The 16,576-nt window shown below is 49.8% G+C and overlaps 1 protein-coding gene across 2 annotated transcripts in view; it reads right to left on the bottom strand.

The window, feature by feature from the left end:
* NSF (N-ethylmaleimide sensitive factor, vesicle fusing ATPase) overlaps positions 1-16,576 on the bottom strand; it is a 74,712-nt gene that overhangs the window by 8,380 nt on the left and 49,756 nt on the right. For both annotated transcript variants that reach the window (XM_066205063.1, XM_066205064.1), the window contains exons 13-19: positions 14,533-14,628; positions 13,833-13,989; positions 12,593-12,726; positions 11,061-11,127; positions 10,792-10,871; positions 1,438-1,572; positions 543-656 (exon numbers count right to left, since the gene is read on the bottom strand). In XM_066205063.1, the coding sequence (XP_066061160.1) occupies positions 543-656; positions 1,438-1,572; positions 10,792-10,871; positions 11,061-11,127; positions 12,593-12,726; positions 13,833-13,989; positions 14,533-14,628 (783 nt within the window). The remainder of the gene's footprint in view (positions 1-542; positions 657-1,437; positions 1,573-10,791; positions 10,872-11,060; positions 11,128-12,592; positions 12,727-13,832; positions 13,990-14,532; positions 14,629-16,576) is intronic.

Genomic DNA, 16,576 nt, shown 5'->3' with positions numbered 1-16,576 from the left:
CTCAGCCCGTGTCAGCATGAGCATGAGCTTGCTGGCTGGCTCCAGGCATGGGTGCTGCTGCGGGGGAGGGCTCAGAGCTGCATAGTTCTACCCTCTGCAATTATTTTCTTTAAAGTGCTGAAAGTGGAAAATAAAGAGAAGAGCAGCTGAACAGTCTGACAGATTTATCTTCTTCAGGGAAAGAGCACATACACCTGCACAGGCATCTTCCTATAAAAAAAAAACCTGAGGTGATTGCTATCTGCAATCTTAACATGCTGGGTGGAGAGAAGAAATTCCATGAAAGGTGAGTTAATCCAACCCCTCCCATAGCCAGATGCTCTGAAGTTCAGCTCTGAACAGCCCATGGGCACGGGGGGGAATTTAAAGATCTCTGTGGACCAAGACGTGGTGATTTCTTTGTTCAGAAAATTTCCCCTCATTGCAGCTCTTTTCCCAATTAAACCAATGCAAAGGCTCCCACCAACAGCAGGGTCTGCAGAGAAGGGAACCTCCAGGACTGCTCTAGGAGCCCAGCCCTTCCTCCCCAGAACCATTCCTACCTGTAAGGACATTTCAATCAGCATCAGCAGCTTCTTGATCCCGATCCAGACAGGCTTCCCTTTGACGTTCTGTGCAATCGTGCTGCGCTCCTTGTCTTTGAAGTTACCCAGGAGCTGGGGGGAAAATCATTTTAAAAAATCAACAAGAGGACACTGAGAGTAGGAATAATGGTACCTGCCTTGGGAGAAAGGGAATGGGAAGCTAGGAGCGTTTACTAGCTGAGAAGGACAATTTGTTGCAATGTATCTTAGACAAGTCAAAACAAACAAAAAAAATCTTTAATTCCCTAATAGTTTTTCCTACAACATCCCTTATCCAACAGTTAGTGCTGTGCTTTTATGCTGCACTCCAGGTCTTCTCCAGATCAGGGTCAAGCCACAGGAAGTTTCCACACCTGCTGCAGGAGTGTCTGTGTCTCTCAGGCTTCACCACTGGGAGAAGTTTGCCAAAGGCACCAAAGATTTGCCTGTTCAGTTTCTTTTAACCGCCTTCAGTACTCACTACAACTCCCACTGTGAATAAGGAGAATAAGGAGACACTGAAGGCAGGAATTTATAAGGAACTTATAATTCCTCAGCACCAAACACCTTCAGTTAATGCTGTTCCAATTCACCAGAGCTCAGCGCCCTCCGGGCACAGTCAGTTTAAGTGTCCCGATTATATTCATTATCCACTTCCATGCCCTTGGAATGTTTCAATCCAGACCACAAACCTTTCCCCAGACCTACTGTTCTATAAATTTGCCTTAATTTATTTCATGAAAAAGCAAACTGAAAAGCCTCAGAACTGCTATGTTATGACATGATGTCAAGTGGGATGGTGTTACCAGACACAGCTACTGCAACATTTCCAGCAAATGTTCGAGTCTTTTGTCATCCTGGAGCTTTTCCTCACCTCTAAAGCCTCCATGAGCTGCTCCCCCGTGGCAATGTTGGGCACGTGGATGGTGGTGCTGAAGGCATTCAGCATCTCCATCTCCTGCAGGACGTCCTTGCGGCTCGTGGTGCCGATGATCAGCAGCTTGCGGCCCTGTCCAGGCAAGGGAGCGAGGGAGAGTCAGGACAGGGGAAACTGGAGAGAACCAGCCTGGGGAAGGTTTGGCTGACTACTAATGATAAATGGGAAATGGCCATTTAAAAACCAACTTCAAACAAAATTAATGGGATTAAATCTGTCAGCAATTGAAGTCACCAACAGCAGCCACAGGAGACCAGGATCAGCTCTCGGAGCAATGCCACCAACAGGGGCCAAGAATTATGGTGCACAAAGCCCCACCACACTCACAGCTCCTTCTGAACCAAGCATTATAAATAGCTGGATCCTCATTAAATTTAAAAGCCTGAGCAAACTCCCACTCCCAAAAGCTGAATTACAAATGACTTCTCAGGGGAACAGCCTGTCTTTAGGAATCTGTGGGTACAGAGAATTCCCTGCTCCTGCACAGGCAGTTCCATTGGATTTCCAGCTTGGGCTTTTGAGCAGAAGCTGCTGTGAGTCCCTGAGTTCCTCCTGCAGCTGTACAGGACAGTCCCACTCCTGCAGCCTCCAATTCCCAAACCAGAGTGCACAGAGCAACCCCGAGTCAGCCCAGGCAATAACAGGGTTTATGAATAATACAGCAAGTTGTGGAAAACATCAGCTGCAAATGCAGATCCACTGCTGTTTGTTCACCTTGCAGAGCCCTTCCCTCTGCTGTTTGAGTTTCCCTGTTCAGGGTTTGGACACTGATCAATGCTGGCTGATGGAAGGAGCTGCTGGGATTGTCAGGCAGGATCATCAGGCCCTTTTCTGTCTCAGTACACAGGTGCCCATGGGCTGGCAAAGGACCCCCCTCTTCTGCTGTAGAAGAAGTTTGGCTGAGGCTCTAGGAGTGAAGTGAATATCCAGTGCCCGCTTAGAGGGTGCTGGGCACTGCCCAGGCTCCCCAGGGAATGGTCCCAGCCCGAGGCTGCCAGAGCTCCAGGAGTGTTTGGACAGCGCTGCCAGGGATGCCCAGGGTGGGATTGTTGGGGGTCTATGCAGGGCCAGGAGCTGGATTTGATGATCCCTGGGGGTCCCTTCCCACTCAGGATATTCTGAGATTCTGTGCGAGTTGTATATTTCAACTTCATGACGCAAAACTTCATCATTATACAAACAAAACAAAACCCTAAAAAACGTTCCCGGAATGAATCCTGTAACTGCTTTGCATTCCCTTGACAGAGGATGAAAACCTATTTAAACACATCTTTGATGCACAGTACATCTTCACAGGGTCTGTTCTTCCCCGGCACTCACTGAACAGATTCTGCTCTGAGAAAGATCCTGAACTGGGACTAAGCTCAGGTGCTCACTCCAAGTTTGGGTTTAGTCCAAGAGAGCAAAAGGAAGGAACATCTGGCAGGTGGAACCAGAGCATGTCCCCGGTCACCAGTGTCACACAGGGCTCTGCTGGGGACACTGTGCTGCCCCTCCTGTGTGAATCCCCATCTGCAGCTCAGGAGGCATCACAGCACCACTCAGCCACCTCTCTGGAAAAGTGAAAATGGGGAAAAACAGCCAATTCCTGAACTGAAAATGCTGCTTTAGAACTGCAGTGGAAGCAGTTAATGGGATGTTGCAGGGCTGAGGGTCCAACACTGCCTGCAGGTCACCTGGGGAAGGGCCCAGTGTCCTCAGGAAGCAGCAACACAGCCATTCCATGGTATTTCTGCCCCGTTCCACTGGTGCTGTTCCCACCACGCCCTGCACGGCCACAGCTTTACATCTGCACAGGATTCATTTCCTTTTTGATGGCCCAGCAAGGCCAGGAAAATATTACAGCATTTTACAAGTCTGAGCCCAATCAAGAAGATGTGGCTGGCAAAGTTGAAAACCCAACACACTCAGTGGAGAGAAAGTGAATGGAGTCTGATCCTCACTCCCACAGGAACTCAGGAAGCCCCATCAGGTGCCCATTTTCATGGAACCATGGAATTGTGGAACGGTTTGGGCTGGAAGGGACCCTAAGACCATCTTGTTCCACACCGTGCCATGGACAGGGACACCTCCCGTGAGAGATTTCCAGCTAAAGCACTGCACAGACCAAGAGGATTAAGTGATGCTCAGCAGCAGAAAAGCTTCTTGCCTGCACAAAGACCAAATTCCAGCAGCTTTCCACTACAGAAAGAGTTGGTAAAACGGGGTGTAAACACTGGCCTGGAAGCTGTGTGAGATGATTCCCCAAAGCACTTGAACCATGTCCTGCTTCTGAGCCCACAGGTGTGGCACAAAGAGAGATTTGCACCCACGGCCAGGGCTCAGAGGTGCCTTCAGCCTGTTGAGAGCCCCCTGGCAGGGCAGCAGAATGCTCCAGGAGCACTCAGGGATCATCAGCAGAACTGACCGGGGACATTTCATCTCAGCTCTGACTGCCCTTGCTTTCATCTGCTCTGTATTTCCTCCCCACCCTGTCCTCAGGGAGCTCTTGTTCCTCCCGTGGTGCTGCTGTGGCTGATGTAGCAGCCCCTGTAACTCAGCACAGCGCTGCAAGGGGAATTCCTAATCCCTTAGCCAAGGAATCCTAACCAGCCATACCCATGGCAGGCACAGCAGAGGTACCAGGGGACAGAGGAAGCCAAGGACAGACTCCTGACCACAACTGAGACCTCCAAAACACTGAACAACCCCTCCTGCAAGTGCTGTAACCACCCAGACCCATCTGCTTCACAAGTGGTTCTCTTAAAAACTTGTTTATTACCGTATGGAACTCTCAAAATCCTGAACAGCTTGGGCAAGGGGCTGTGTTAATAACAGTTTCCCATGAACTATGAGCATTTTAGAGGGTAAAAACTGCTCAGCTGCACCCAGGCAGTGTCTGTTCCCCAAATATAGCTCCCAGCATGTGTACAGTGCCTGGCACACTGATCAGGCATCAATCAAGGGGATAACTACCTCAGAGTGGCTGCCTGAGGGATGCTGCCTCATACATTAATGAAGTCTGTGCCTGATTACAATAAAAATGGAATTCAGCTTGGAGTTTCATCAGGAAAGGACACAGGCAGCACAGGAATGTCACCAGTGAGGGGAGTTTTACCTCCTGGCACTTCAGGTGTCCGTGACTGATCTCTCTCTTGGCCTTTCCTTCTCAGCTCCTGGAGCCCAGGTGACACATTCCTCCTCCCAGGAAAGCTGCCCATGCTCTGCACTCATGCAGGAATCATTTCCTAATGGACCAGTCCAGTGGTGGCAAGCCCAGCCAGTGCCACACTGAGTCAGCTGCACCCAAACCCTTCAGGGCAGTGGGCGATGTCTGCACACACAGAAAGGTCCCTAAAGCCCTGTGACACTGAGGAGAACCACTGGCATCAGTCCCTGTGGGAATTCTGTGGGAACACCAGCTCAATCTCACCCTGTGTGCGACCACTGGGACAGATTTAAAATGGGAAAAGAGTAAAACAGGACCATCATTCTGCCATGGGAATCCAGGAGTCCCTTCCTGTTTCAAATATAACTTCAAATCCATCATTTCTGAGCTGGGGGTGTTCACCTGGAGAAGAGAAGGGTCTGGGGACACCTTAGAGCCCCTTCCAGTGCCTAAATGGGCTCCAGGAGAGATGGGGAGGGACTTGGGACAAGTAGGAATGGCTTCCCACTGCCAGAGGCCAGGATTAGAAGGGATACTGGGAAGGAATTCCTCCCTGTGAAGGTGGGGAGGCCCTGGCACAGGGTGCCCAGAGCAGCTGTGGCTGCCCCTGGATCCCTGGGAGTGTCCAAGGACAGGTTGGATGGGACTTGGAGCAGCCTGGGGCAGTGGGAGGTGTCCCTGCCATGGCAGGGGTGGCACTGGGTGGGCTTTAAGGTCCCTTCCAACCCAAACCATTCCATGTTTCTTTGATTCCGTTTAGTTGGAGAAGTCAGAGAAAGCACAAGGGATGGTCAGAAATAGGGAATAACTTCCCTAAATAGATCCTTGGTCAAAACAGAGAGTTTTATAAAATCATAGGTGGTGTAGAGGAGATGAGGGACAGACTGCTGCCTGTCATTACAGAAACCAGGGAGCACAAGAAGGAATTATCAAACATCAGATAAACTGAACTAAAGGGTGTTTGCTCTCACCAACAGCTCAGCTGGACTCAGGCAAGCACAGTGCTAAGAATGGAAAGGCTTAACAAGGTTGAAAAGCACCAGGATGAGCTCCCAGAGGGCAGATCCATCAGCAAGTTTTAGATATCTCTGTTAAAATCTATTCCCAGGTCCCTGAACCACTGACGTGGTTGGGAGCTCCACAGAACAGATGGCTACTCCTCAAAAGTGCTTCTAATTTTTAACAGCTCCACCCAAAAAATCCTGATTTTTCCCCGCTTTCCTCAGAAGAAGCCATGCCTTCAACTCCCTGCCTTTAAACCTGACCCCTGGAAAGCAGCCACAGTGACCCCCAACACTGACAGGACAGGAGTCCCTCGAGCTCCTCAAACTTTCAGGCAACTCAATAAACAAGTGAGAAGCCCCAGGGCAGCACTAGAATTTGCCCCAGGAATTGTGGAGGCAGCAGGAAAAGCCATCAAACCGGAAAAGCTGCCCTCACCCAGCTCCTCTGCACTGACCACACCATGGGAAATCCGGGGATTTGTTCTTGTTACAGGATCCCAGAATGGTCCAGGCTGGAAGGGGCCACGGTGCCACCCCCTGCTCCAGCAGGGTCATCCCAGAGCACACAGCACAGGGTTCCATGTACTGCTGAAATGGTCCCATTTCCAGAAAAATTCACTTTTTTCATCCCTCATTTCTACAGCACCACAGGGAAGACAACACGCCACGTGTTCAGCTCACGGAAAATCAGGATTCAAGCCAAACTTCCAAAAATCAGGCATAACATGTGAGTAGATTACCAAGGAAGGAGGAACAGCTTAGGATGATTTGGTGTCAGATTCACAACCAGGGCAGTTCCAGCCCAGTTCTTCCATCACCAGAGATCAGACACAGGCACAGCCTTAAACCTGGATTCATCCTGTCCATTTTTAGGCAAAGTGCCCCAGTTTGGAGCCCAAGATCCCTCTATGCTGACAGGAGGACAGTACAGAGGTGTGTGTCCTGCCCTTCTGCCTTCTAGAAGAGGCATGAGCCCAGAGCTGACCCCTGTGCTGCAGGATTTTACCTGACTGAAGAATGTTCTCATGCACAGAACTCTGGGACTTGAAGAGGCCAATTGAACCAACCAAATTTTCCAGGCTGGATTCCTCTACCACAGCAGCCACTTCCCAACAGGCCCCACATCACTGCCCAGGGGGAACTAGAACATGACACAATTACAGCCTCTGCTGTGAGCAGCTGGAGCCTCAACACATCAGCGGAGTCTCCAGCTCAGGAATTTCAGTAAATCCAGCCAGCCCCAGGCAAGGGGAGGCTGAGCTCTGCTGGAACCAGGCACTGGTGACACTGAGGTGCCTCTGTCACCCACCAGCTGCTCACTGTGCTCAGCAGCCTTGGACACCTTCATCCTTGTGTTTGGGGTCTTGGGAATTCCTCACAGCAAAGGGAGAAACACAATACCCCAGGATTGTGCACATAAAGGTAACGTCACTGGTGACTGGAATTGCTTCCAATCCACACCAAGTGACGTGGAATCAGGAAAGTATCTGAGATTACATCAAACAAGGAGATTATTCCCCTGTAACTTCCATCAGCTGGCAAAAGCCTCCAGTGTCCCAGTGAGGAAAGGGGCTGGGGGCCCTGGAAGCAGTGGAAAGGCAGCTCCAGAGGAGGGTGTTCCTTGGAGGGAAGGGGCTGGGGGCTCTGGGAGCAATGGAAGGACATCCTCAGGAGTGAATCTCATTGTGCAAGTGGGGCTGGGGGCTCTGGGAGCAATGGAAGGACATCCCCAGGAGTGAATCTCATTGTGCAAGTGGGGCTGGGGGCTCTGGGAGCAATGGAAGGACATCCCCAGGAGTGAATCTCATTGTGCAAGTGGGGCTAGGGGCTCTGGGAGCAATGGAAGGACATCCCCAGGAGTGAATCTCATCGTGCAAGTGGGGCTGGGTGCACTGGGAGCAGTGGAAGGGCAGCCCCAGGAGTGGGTTTCCCTTTGAGAGAAGAGGCTGGGGGCTCTGGGAGCAGTGGAGGGGCAGCCCCAGGAGGGGATGTCCCTTGGAGGGCACCTTGCTCAGGCAGACATTCCCTGACCCTGCCCAGCCCGCTCCAGCCCCACTGGGGATGCTGAGGGTCCTTCCCGCACAGGCCGATTGTTGGGAAGCAGCAGGGAGGCACATGTGAACCTCGGTGGGGCTGGGGAGAGCCTCCAGGCCCTGTGTGACTCTGCATGTAGATGAAGCAGCCCCGGCTTTGGGAGCTGCTGCTGCTCAGTTCTCAGGGAAGTCCTTTTCTCCCGCTCGGCTCCCTGCTGAGACAGCCCTTTTCAGCCTTTCCATCCCCCAGTCCCTGCTCCTGCACAACACAGGCAAACTTGATTGAATTAGAGACCCAAGAGAACATGGTTTATTTTCTTCTCTTCAAGGCATTTCAGAAAAGATTTTTAATTGGTTTAAAAAAAGATGCTGAACAAAATGCAATGGTTTTCAGTCCTCTTGAAGCAGCAGTAACAGATAGCACTATTTAACACAGCTGAGTGGAACCACAAGCTGGAGCTGTGACTGGCAATTTAAAGCAAGCTCAGAGAGGTTTCTAGTTTATTTAAAGTCTAAAGTGTTTACTCTCAAAAGAAAACCAGAACCTTCAAGTGTTTGCCCTTCCCACACCACGTTCCAGTAATCCAGCCTCCCTCAGAAGAGCCTGGGAGGCAGCTTTCCTACGCCAATTCAACAGAGACACGCACCTCGATGCATAATTAATAACATTTCATCCCAGAAACGCTCTCTTCCACACTGAGCCTGCAGTGACTGCAGGGAGCTGCCTGCACATCAAGAATATCCCTGCAAAGGATGTGACACCCCTGTGAATTCATAATCTGGGCCACAGCAGTGGGAGCGGCCGCGCCGCCTCCACCGTGACAGGACGCGGGGAATGGCTCCCCACTGCCAGAGGGCAGCAATAGATGGATACTGGAATGGAATTCCTCCCTGTCAGGGTGGGGAGGCCCTGGAATGGAATTCCCAGAGAAGATGTGGCTGACCCTGGATCCCTAGTGTCCAAGGCCAGGCTGGATGGGGCTTGGAGCAACCTGGGACAGGGAAAGGTGTCCCTGGCCATGGCAGGGGTGGAATAAGATGAGCTTTAAGGTCCCTTCCAATCCAAACCATTCCATGATTCTTTGAAATCAGCTCAGTATTTCAGGGCTCCCCACATGTGAAACACCAAAGCAAAGGGGAACAGGTATTGCTTCCCCAGCATCCTGTCAACGATCTCTCTCAGCACATTCCTTATTTTTATAAGCAATGATGCTAAACCACGATCCCAGTCCCACGGACCCCACGCAGGTCAGTACCACTGATGCTGCTCATGCACTCAGAGCCTGTATTTGCATCTCAAATTACAGCAACACCCTGAGATCAGCCATTCCTTCCAATGAAACTGCTCCTCAAGGGAACTTGTAATCTCAGAGGGGACTTGGAAGGTGTTGATTCACCCTCAGGATTATCCCCATCATGGGTTCCTCACTTGAGTTCAAAAGCCCCAAAGACTCTCCAAATCCAGCCCTTTTACAGTAAACCAACAGCAGAAAAGGCCTTCGCCTGCACAACTCCAGTTCTTACACACAGCTTTGGGTTTTTGAATGCCCAAGATCCCCACAGGCCATGGCTATCCCAGGGAACTCACTACAAACACACCAGGAAGAACCCCGTCCCCAGAACTGCCAGAGCGGGGCAGCCCAAAGGGCCCAGCTCACCCCAGGCCCTGATTCCCACAAAGCCAACACTGGACACTTAGAAAAAAAAAGAAAAAACAACCCCACATGATCAATCAACCAGTGACATTTCCTCAGCAAACTCACTCTCTACCCTCCAACAATTTATGGCTTAAGTCACCATAATATTGGCTGTCAAGCCAGAGTCTCCCAGCCCCCAGGGCATTTCAAACCCCACTGAGCACAAATCTCTGCAACAAGTGCAAACTTGGCAAATATCTGTGAGCTGCAGCCCGTGTCCTGCTCTCGGGAGCCCCAGGTGCCACCCAAAGGGCAGCCCAGCAGCAGCACACATTCAGGATGGAATGGGCAAATGGACAATTTAATACTTTAAGCTCCTTTGAAAACTGAACCAAATCGAGTTCTGTTTTCCCTACTGATTTATGTCCTGGCCGTGTGGAACAGCCTGCAGTAGGTCCGTGACTACAGGAGATGATGTGACCAGGAATGGCTGTGCTGCTCCACACAGGCAGCTGCTCTGTTCCAAGCATGTGATAAAACTTGGATGCTGCTGTGTTACAGACTTCACGTGGCCTAGAAAGCTCACTGGGAAAATCTTTGTTCTCCTCAGGCTGACAGTCACACGGGGAACTCAGGGCCTGTGGCATTACAATTTAGTTCAAAGTCCTGGATTTGAAAGGTCTTTTCACCAAACTCTCTAATGAAAACAACACTCACGCACACGCTCCTGTGCCAGGATATTAAACATGACAAAAAACTGACTTCACCCAGACTGTGCTTCTCTGCTTTTTCCTGACACCAACTTTCAAGGTGTTCCTGTTAGGATGTTATTTATTCATGCAGATACTCTCACACACACAAGAAGAAACGCAGTGAACGACAGGAAAGTGGCAAACAAGAAAGGAGTCCCTGCCTGCCTGTCTCACCCAGCACGAGCTGCAGAACCCTCAGCACTTGTGATGTTCTTAAATCTCATCGAGCCACAAAGTGCAAACAGACAGGATCAGCACGAGACAAGATCTTAAGCTTCCCTCAATCATTGTAATTAACACCTGATCATTTCAAGTTAAGAACAAATTAAACCCCTGACAACCACAATCACAGATTACACAGAAGTTGATTTATAAATAGGGAGGGAGCACGTGGCTGAGGCAGGGGTGGATCAGGCCTGAGCAGCTCCTCAGAGGGCAGGCAGCTGGCACAATTCAGCTTTACATGCTGAAGGTTAAACTGGTTTCCTTAGTCAGTATTTTTAGGACCCACTGCATAAGATTCAGCCCCCAGTAATTAGATATTTCAAGATGAATCCCTTGTGGTTATCCCAGAAATGTCCAAGTGAATGAAGAGCAGCAGGCTGGGATTAACGTGGCTGACTCAGACAAAAGCATTAACACCACTGGCAGCTCTCAGGCAGACACAAAGCTCCCACTGTCCCAATTCCTGCAGGAACAGAGCATCCCTTGCCTTACCTGAGGGGGGGCTTTCTTCAGCAGCACCAGAAGGGCTTGCAAAACCAGGTTGGAGAACCGAGGTCCAATTGGGACATAATCTGAAAGGAAAAATGCATTTGGATGCCCATGGAGCAGATGCACATTTAGAACACTTCATTGTATCAAAACCAGTTCAATGCTCCTGAAGTAAATGGTTGCAGATAATTTCCAGTTTGCAATGTTTCAACATTGCAAATACATCAATATTTCTGCAGCAGCCAGCACAGCTCTCCCTCCTCCTGACTCACCTAAAAGTCGCTCAATGTCATCCACAACAACACAGCTGAGCTGGGACTTGTAGGCATCATCAAAGATCTGAAAAACGGCAAAACATCTCAGTGTTAAACCTCAGCCACAGGACTATGACAGCCACAGCTGGGCCTGCTGATGTGGGTTCAGCTGAACACAGCAGCACTGCGAGGAATAATCTGAGAATGAAACAGGCAGATAATGAGAGATCAGGCTCCCTGCAGGCAATAAACTACTGCCATCTCCACAAATTCCATTTATTTATTCATTTACCTCCCACCCTTGGCAACAAGCAGCTGCCCTGAGGCTCACTGTAACACCATTCCTCTTGTTTTGGTGCTGGGGCAACACTGATAATGTAACACACAGAGAGAACCTCCCCAGCTGTAACACAGCTGTGAAGCTTTTCTCCTCAGCCTGGATACTGGGTAGTGTCCAGAACAGCACCCTGCAGGGAGAAGGGCCTGACTCAGGTGGGGATCTCAGCCCCAGCCACCCTTCCTGGAGCAGCACAGAGTGTCCTGCACAGCTCTGGGTGTGAGCAGGAGGCAGCACTAAGGACAGCAGTGGTGCTGCAGCCCTGCCTCCAGCCATCCCCGATTCCAGTGAATCCAAAGGCTCCTTTTGGAATCCAAGTCACAAACTGGACTTCCACTGCTTCTCCTAAGAAGCTACCTTCCCTCACAAACTTTACAATCCTGCACCAATCTATCAGAGCAACATTCACCTCACAGGCTCCATTCAGTACCATTCATCTGAAGAGTAAGTGCTGGGCTGCTTCAGGAAATGAAGATGTTCAACTCGTTCACATTCCCCAGCTCCCCAGGGTGTTAAAGCTCCTGTTTAACCAAAGACCCCACCTCAGAAAGGGTCCTTGTCCCACCCAGGCAGGATCTGTTCTCTCCAAGTGCAGCCCCAAGCCCTTCTTGCCTCCCCCTTTCACAGGCAGAGCTCCAGAGCAGCTCATCCCAGATCTGTTCTGTTGCACTGTTTGCCAGGATCACACACCAGAACGGAGCCTTGAAACCTTCCCCGAGTCACTCAATGCCACAAAAACATTGTGACAAGAGTGACAGGACACAGGGAATGGCTTCCCACTGCCAGAGGGCAGGGTTAGATGGGATACGAGGAAGGAATTGTTCCATTTGAAGGTGGGGAGGCCCTGGCACAGGGTGCCCAGAGAAGCTGTGGCTGCCCCTGGATCCTTGGAAGTGTCCAAGGCCAGGTTGGACAGGACTTGGAGTATTCTGGGATAGAGGAAGGTGTCCCTGCCCACGGCAGAGGGTGGATCTGGATGGATTTTAAGGTCCCTCCCAACCCAAACCATTCTACAATTCTGTGATACATTCAACTTTATAAATAAATACACGCAGGATTTCCAGACCTAGAGAGAGCAGAAAACACCATCCCAAGGGTTATTCACCATCCCAAAGGTAATTCACCATCCCAAAGGTAATTCACCTTTCTCCCCCCCCCAGAAAAGAACCCAGAGCTGGGCTGTCACCAGGCACAGGGGAGGACACACACATACCTTCTTCATGGCCTGGCACTTGGCTGTTTCAGAAAAGCCAATCATCTTATCAGGAGAACAGATTTTGATAAAGGGGAAGTTGGACTCTTCTGCTATTTTTGCTGCTAAAGCAGTCTTCCCACTGTGGGGGGGCCCTGAAGCAAAGGACAAACAAGGAATAAACAAGGAGAAAACAGCTCTGACAATGCTCAGTGTGGATGATACTTTAGGGTATGTTTAGAATTCCATCCAGAGGCATCTGCACTGTGAAATGAGTGTTCTTGCTTGCAGAAGGAATACACTAACTCCTGGTGCAACCCACTCCTCCACATGAAGGCAATTAATGGAACTACTTGAGCATATGCAGAATGATTTGCCATGACACAAGAGAGGACATTACACTTTCTGTAGGAGCAGCCATGGCCCCAAAACGTGTGAGTTTGTGTTTTGGGTAAATTTCTTGAGCTTATATCCTGTCTCAGTACAATCTGTGCTGGCACCTTGGCAAACAAGCCAGCAGCAGGAACACCAGGGAGACATTGGCAAAGACAATGTCATTTGCCTGAATTCACACCAGGACAATTCAGAAACCACAGACACACCTGAATCCATGCACACAACATGAATCAGTTTGGAGGGACAGAAGGAATTGCTGGGCACTAACACAAAGAATTACTCAGGGTTAACTCCAAAGCTACAGACCACAAGCAACAGTGATAATCCATCTTATTGGACCTTGGGAAAGGAAAAAGGAAGAGATAGATAACAAGTTCTACTCCAGTATAACAAATTCTCCTCCAAAATCTGTAACTCAGATACTGGAACCAGTTTCCAATGTCTGGAAACTCTCCTTAGTCAGTAACAGTCTGGATGGAGAGAAATCCACCTTTAACTGACAGAGACACCTAAATGTGGCTGTTTGAACTCAGCTAATTGCACTGATGAGGTCTCCAGTGACTTCAAAGAGAATTTAGAAACTGACTCAGCTAGAGACATCTCCACTGTAAACCAGCCAAACTCAGGTTATTCACTGGGTACATTTTGGTGATTAGCTGGGTGCATTCCCTTCTCCCTTGCTCCAAGCACAGGATTCCCTCTGGCTGAGGAGACAATTTTAATACCCACAGCAATTTCACCCAAGCAAACTGGAAGAGCCCGATTCCATTTCTCCCCCAAGGAGTTTCCTGCAGGTGCAGGATGTCAGAGGTGAGCAGGGGGGCAGCTGACAGGGGCAGATCAGAAGGGGATTTCTCAGCTGTACCTTCCAGCAGCACGCTGACCAGGGGAGTGCGGTCACTGTTCTTGGTCTGCTGGACCAGCAGCTCCCCATCATCCAACACCCTCGTTACTGGGTCCCCCCACTTAATAATCCCATTCATGATGTAGCTGGCATAGTCTTCCTGGTTGGTTCCAAATGCCTGCAGAAGAGAGGGAACACTTCTTTCATCAAAAAAATTCTCATTCCATCAGAAAAACCATGAAACAATTAAACATAAATGACCATGAGCAAGGCTCTGGAAGTGAGACAGACACAACCCCTGGTGACTCACAGCATTCCAGCTCAGAGGGCTGAACACAGGTGGAGACCAGACACGTTCAGAAACATCTTTTCATACGCCCTCACAACCAGTTCCAGTCAGTGCAAGTTCCCAGTGGGTTTTGACTCCACACTGTGTGGAGACAATTCTCAGAAATGAGGCTTAAACCTCCTTCTACAGCCCAGGGTAAAGCTGTCACCCAGGAACTGAAGTGGCCTAAAAGGGAAAGCAGTGACGAGGAGAAGAAACCCCCAGCTGATTTTCATCTGTTCTAGTTCTCTTTCTGACTCTCCTGGCAGCAACAGGTACACAGAGAGCACAGAGCTCCACACTTTCACAGGACACGAGGCACCACTGCCGTGTGATCCCTCCCATCACTGACTGCACTGTGGCTGGTCCTGCAGGCCCCCAGTGGCCACTCACAGGTTTGATATCGTTCTCCAAGGATGCAAAGAAGTCTCCTCTGGTCACACGCAGGCTCTCTGCCTTCTCCATGTCCACCTCCACTTTGTTGCTGGCCTAGAAAGGCAATAAAGGACACTGAGGTCCAGCAGTACCACACAGCCCCTCCCCAGCTTCCCTCCACAGCCCCAGCCCTGTGGCTGGTCTGGATCAGTGAGAAAAACACTTCTGTTGGGGCATCTGCTGGAGCCATTCCCACTCCAAGAGCCACATCCCAGCCCCAGAGAGCCTTTCAGGGCAGCTGTCCCACCCCCCTGGGTGATGCTCAAGTGCAGAGGGTGTCTGGGACCCCCATTCCAAAGAAGCCACCCCAGCTAAGAACAGGACTGAAGCTCTGGCCCATCCTTGCTGCTGCTGCTGTGCTGCAAACCAGGAGTCAGTGAGGCTCAGACTGGTGCCTTGCCCCAGTTCAAACTCCCAGAACTTACTGGGATTACATAGGCACCCTTCAGAGCTGGGAACTGAGACAAATAAACTACATTTAACTCTCAAAAAGGTGTCTCAGACATTCCCCTCCAACAGGACCTGCAAAAATAGAGCATGGGAAGGGAAAAGAACAATAAAAATAATGACATGGTGCTGGCCTTGAAGAGCAGCAAATGCAGCCCCTAAACAGCAGCCACAGGAACCCAGCCTGGCCAATCCTCCTGTGCCAGACACAGAGCCAGAGGATGGCTGAAACGAGAGAGTCTCCCCAAAACAGCCACCAAGCACAAACACAGGGTGCCAAATATACAGCTGAGTGGATCTTTAGTACAGGTGATCACTTTTCTACTTTGCAGAGGGAAGTGAAGATACCTGAAACACTCAATATATTCCTGAAGTTGTGTGTACACTTAAAACCAGGGGGGTTCTTACCTCTCCAGCCTTTAATGAGTTCATGTTTTAATTTTTCACACACACACTTTGAGATAATCACAAGAGCTCAAATGATTCAGGAGACAATGCCCCTGCATTTCCCATTCGCGCTCCTGCTACTCACAGGTGCTTCTGAAAACTAGGTCAGGCCTATGATGTATATTTTAAATTTTCAGTACTTGTAGGAAAGAATAAAGTACTTTACTGCATCGTTTAGCTAAAAGCAATTTCAGAATAAAGAATATTACCCAAAATTACTATGTCAAAGTGTTTGAAAAGCAAACAACACGTGGCCACTTCCCATGTGGAAAACACATCCATACATTTCTGAGATGTGGATCACAAACCACCCCAGAGGAGGGGACTGCTCTTTCACATTTGCACATTGCCATCTCCCCTCTTCCCACATGACTTCTTGGCACAACAGGGAATAGATCAAAACACCAACACTCCCCAAACTCACCCAAAACTCAAGCACTGAGGAAACATCAACTATAAGCCAAATTAATTATTTAAGGAAACTGTTTTGCCTGCAAAGGGAAGAATCCAGAAGTACTGATTTTTAATTTTTTTTTGAGACAGAGCACAAGAAAATGAGAAAGTGATGATGTCTGTGGTTTTTTCGCTTATTTGAAACAATAACTTGTCAAGTATTATGGTTATACAAGACTAATTAGCAGGAAGAGTAATTTTTTCCTTTAGAAGGAGCACTCCCAGGAGATATAAATGTCTAAGCAGCAAATGATTTCTCACTTAAATGAAAGTGTGATTTGCTCTCCTCACATTTGAGGCTGAGCAGGTTTTTACTGAACAAAGCCCTGTGCCGTGGGATTGATGTCCAGGGCTTCTCCCTGCAGGAGCTGCCCCCAGTCCTGGCCAGGGGAGCAGGGGCTGTGCCTCAGGCTCCTTCCTCACCACCTCATCATCTCATATTTCAACACCACTGAATACTGAGCTTTGCCTCTGCCCTCACACCCCTGACATTTCATGGCCCTGAGCTCCCTCCTGAAGACACACTGACCCCCCCCAGCCAGCAGGACTGGGAAGGCAGGGAAGTGTTCCCAGAGAACAGAGGGAGCTGGAAACGCTGCAGGAATCATGGACATGGGGTGATCACCATGTCAGCACTGACTTGCAGTGGAAGACT

This window comes from Chamaea fasciata, unplaced genomic scaffold (genome assembly GCF_029207755.1).
Source record: "Chamaea fasciata isolate MVZ Bird 193981 ecotype frontalis unplaced genomic scaffold, bChaFas1.0.hap1 SCAF_27, whole genome shotgun sequence".
NCBI classification, from domain to species: domain Eukaryota; kingdom Metazoa; phylum Chordata; class Aves; order Passeriformes; family Sylviidae; genus Chamaea; species Chamaea fasciata.
This window is presented reverse-complemented; position numbering and strand designations above follow the sequence as displayed.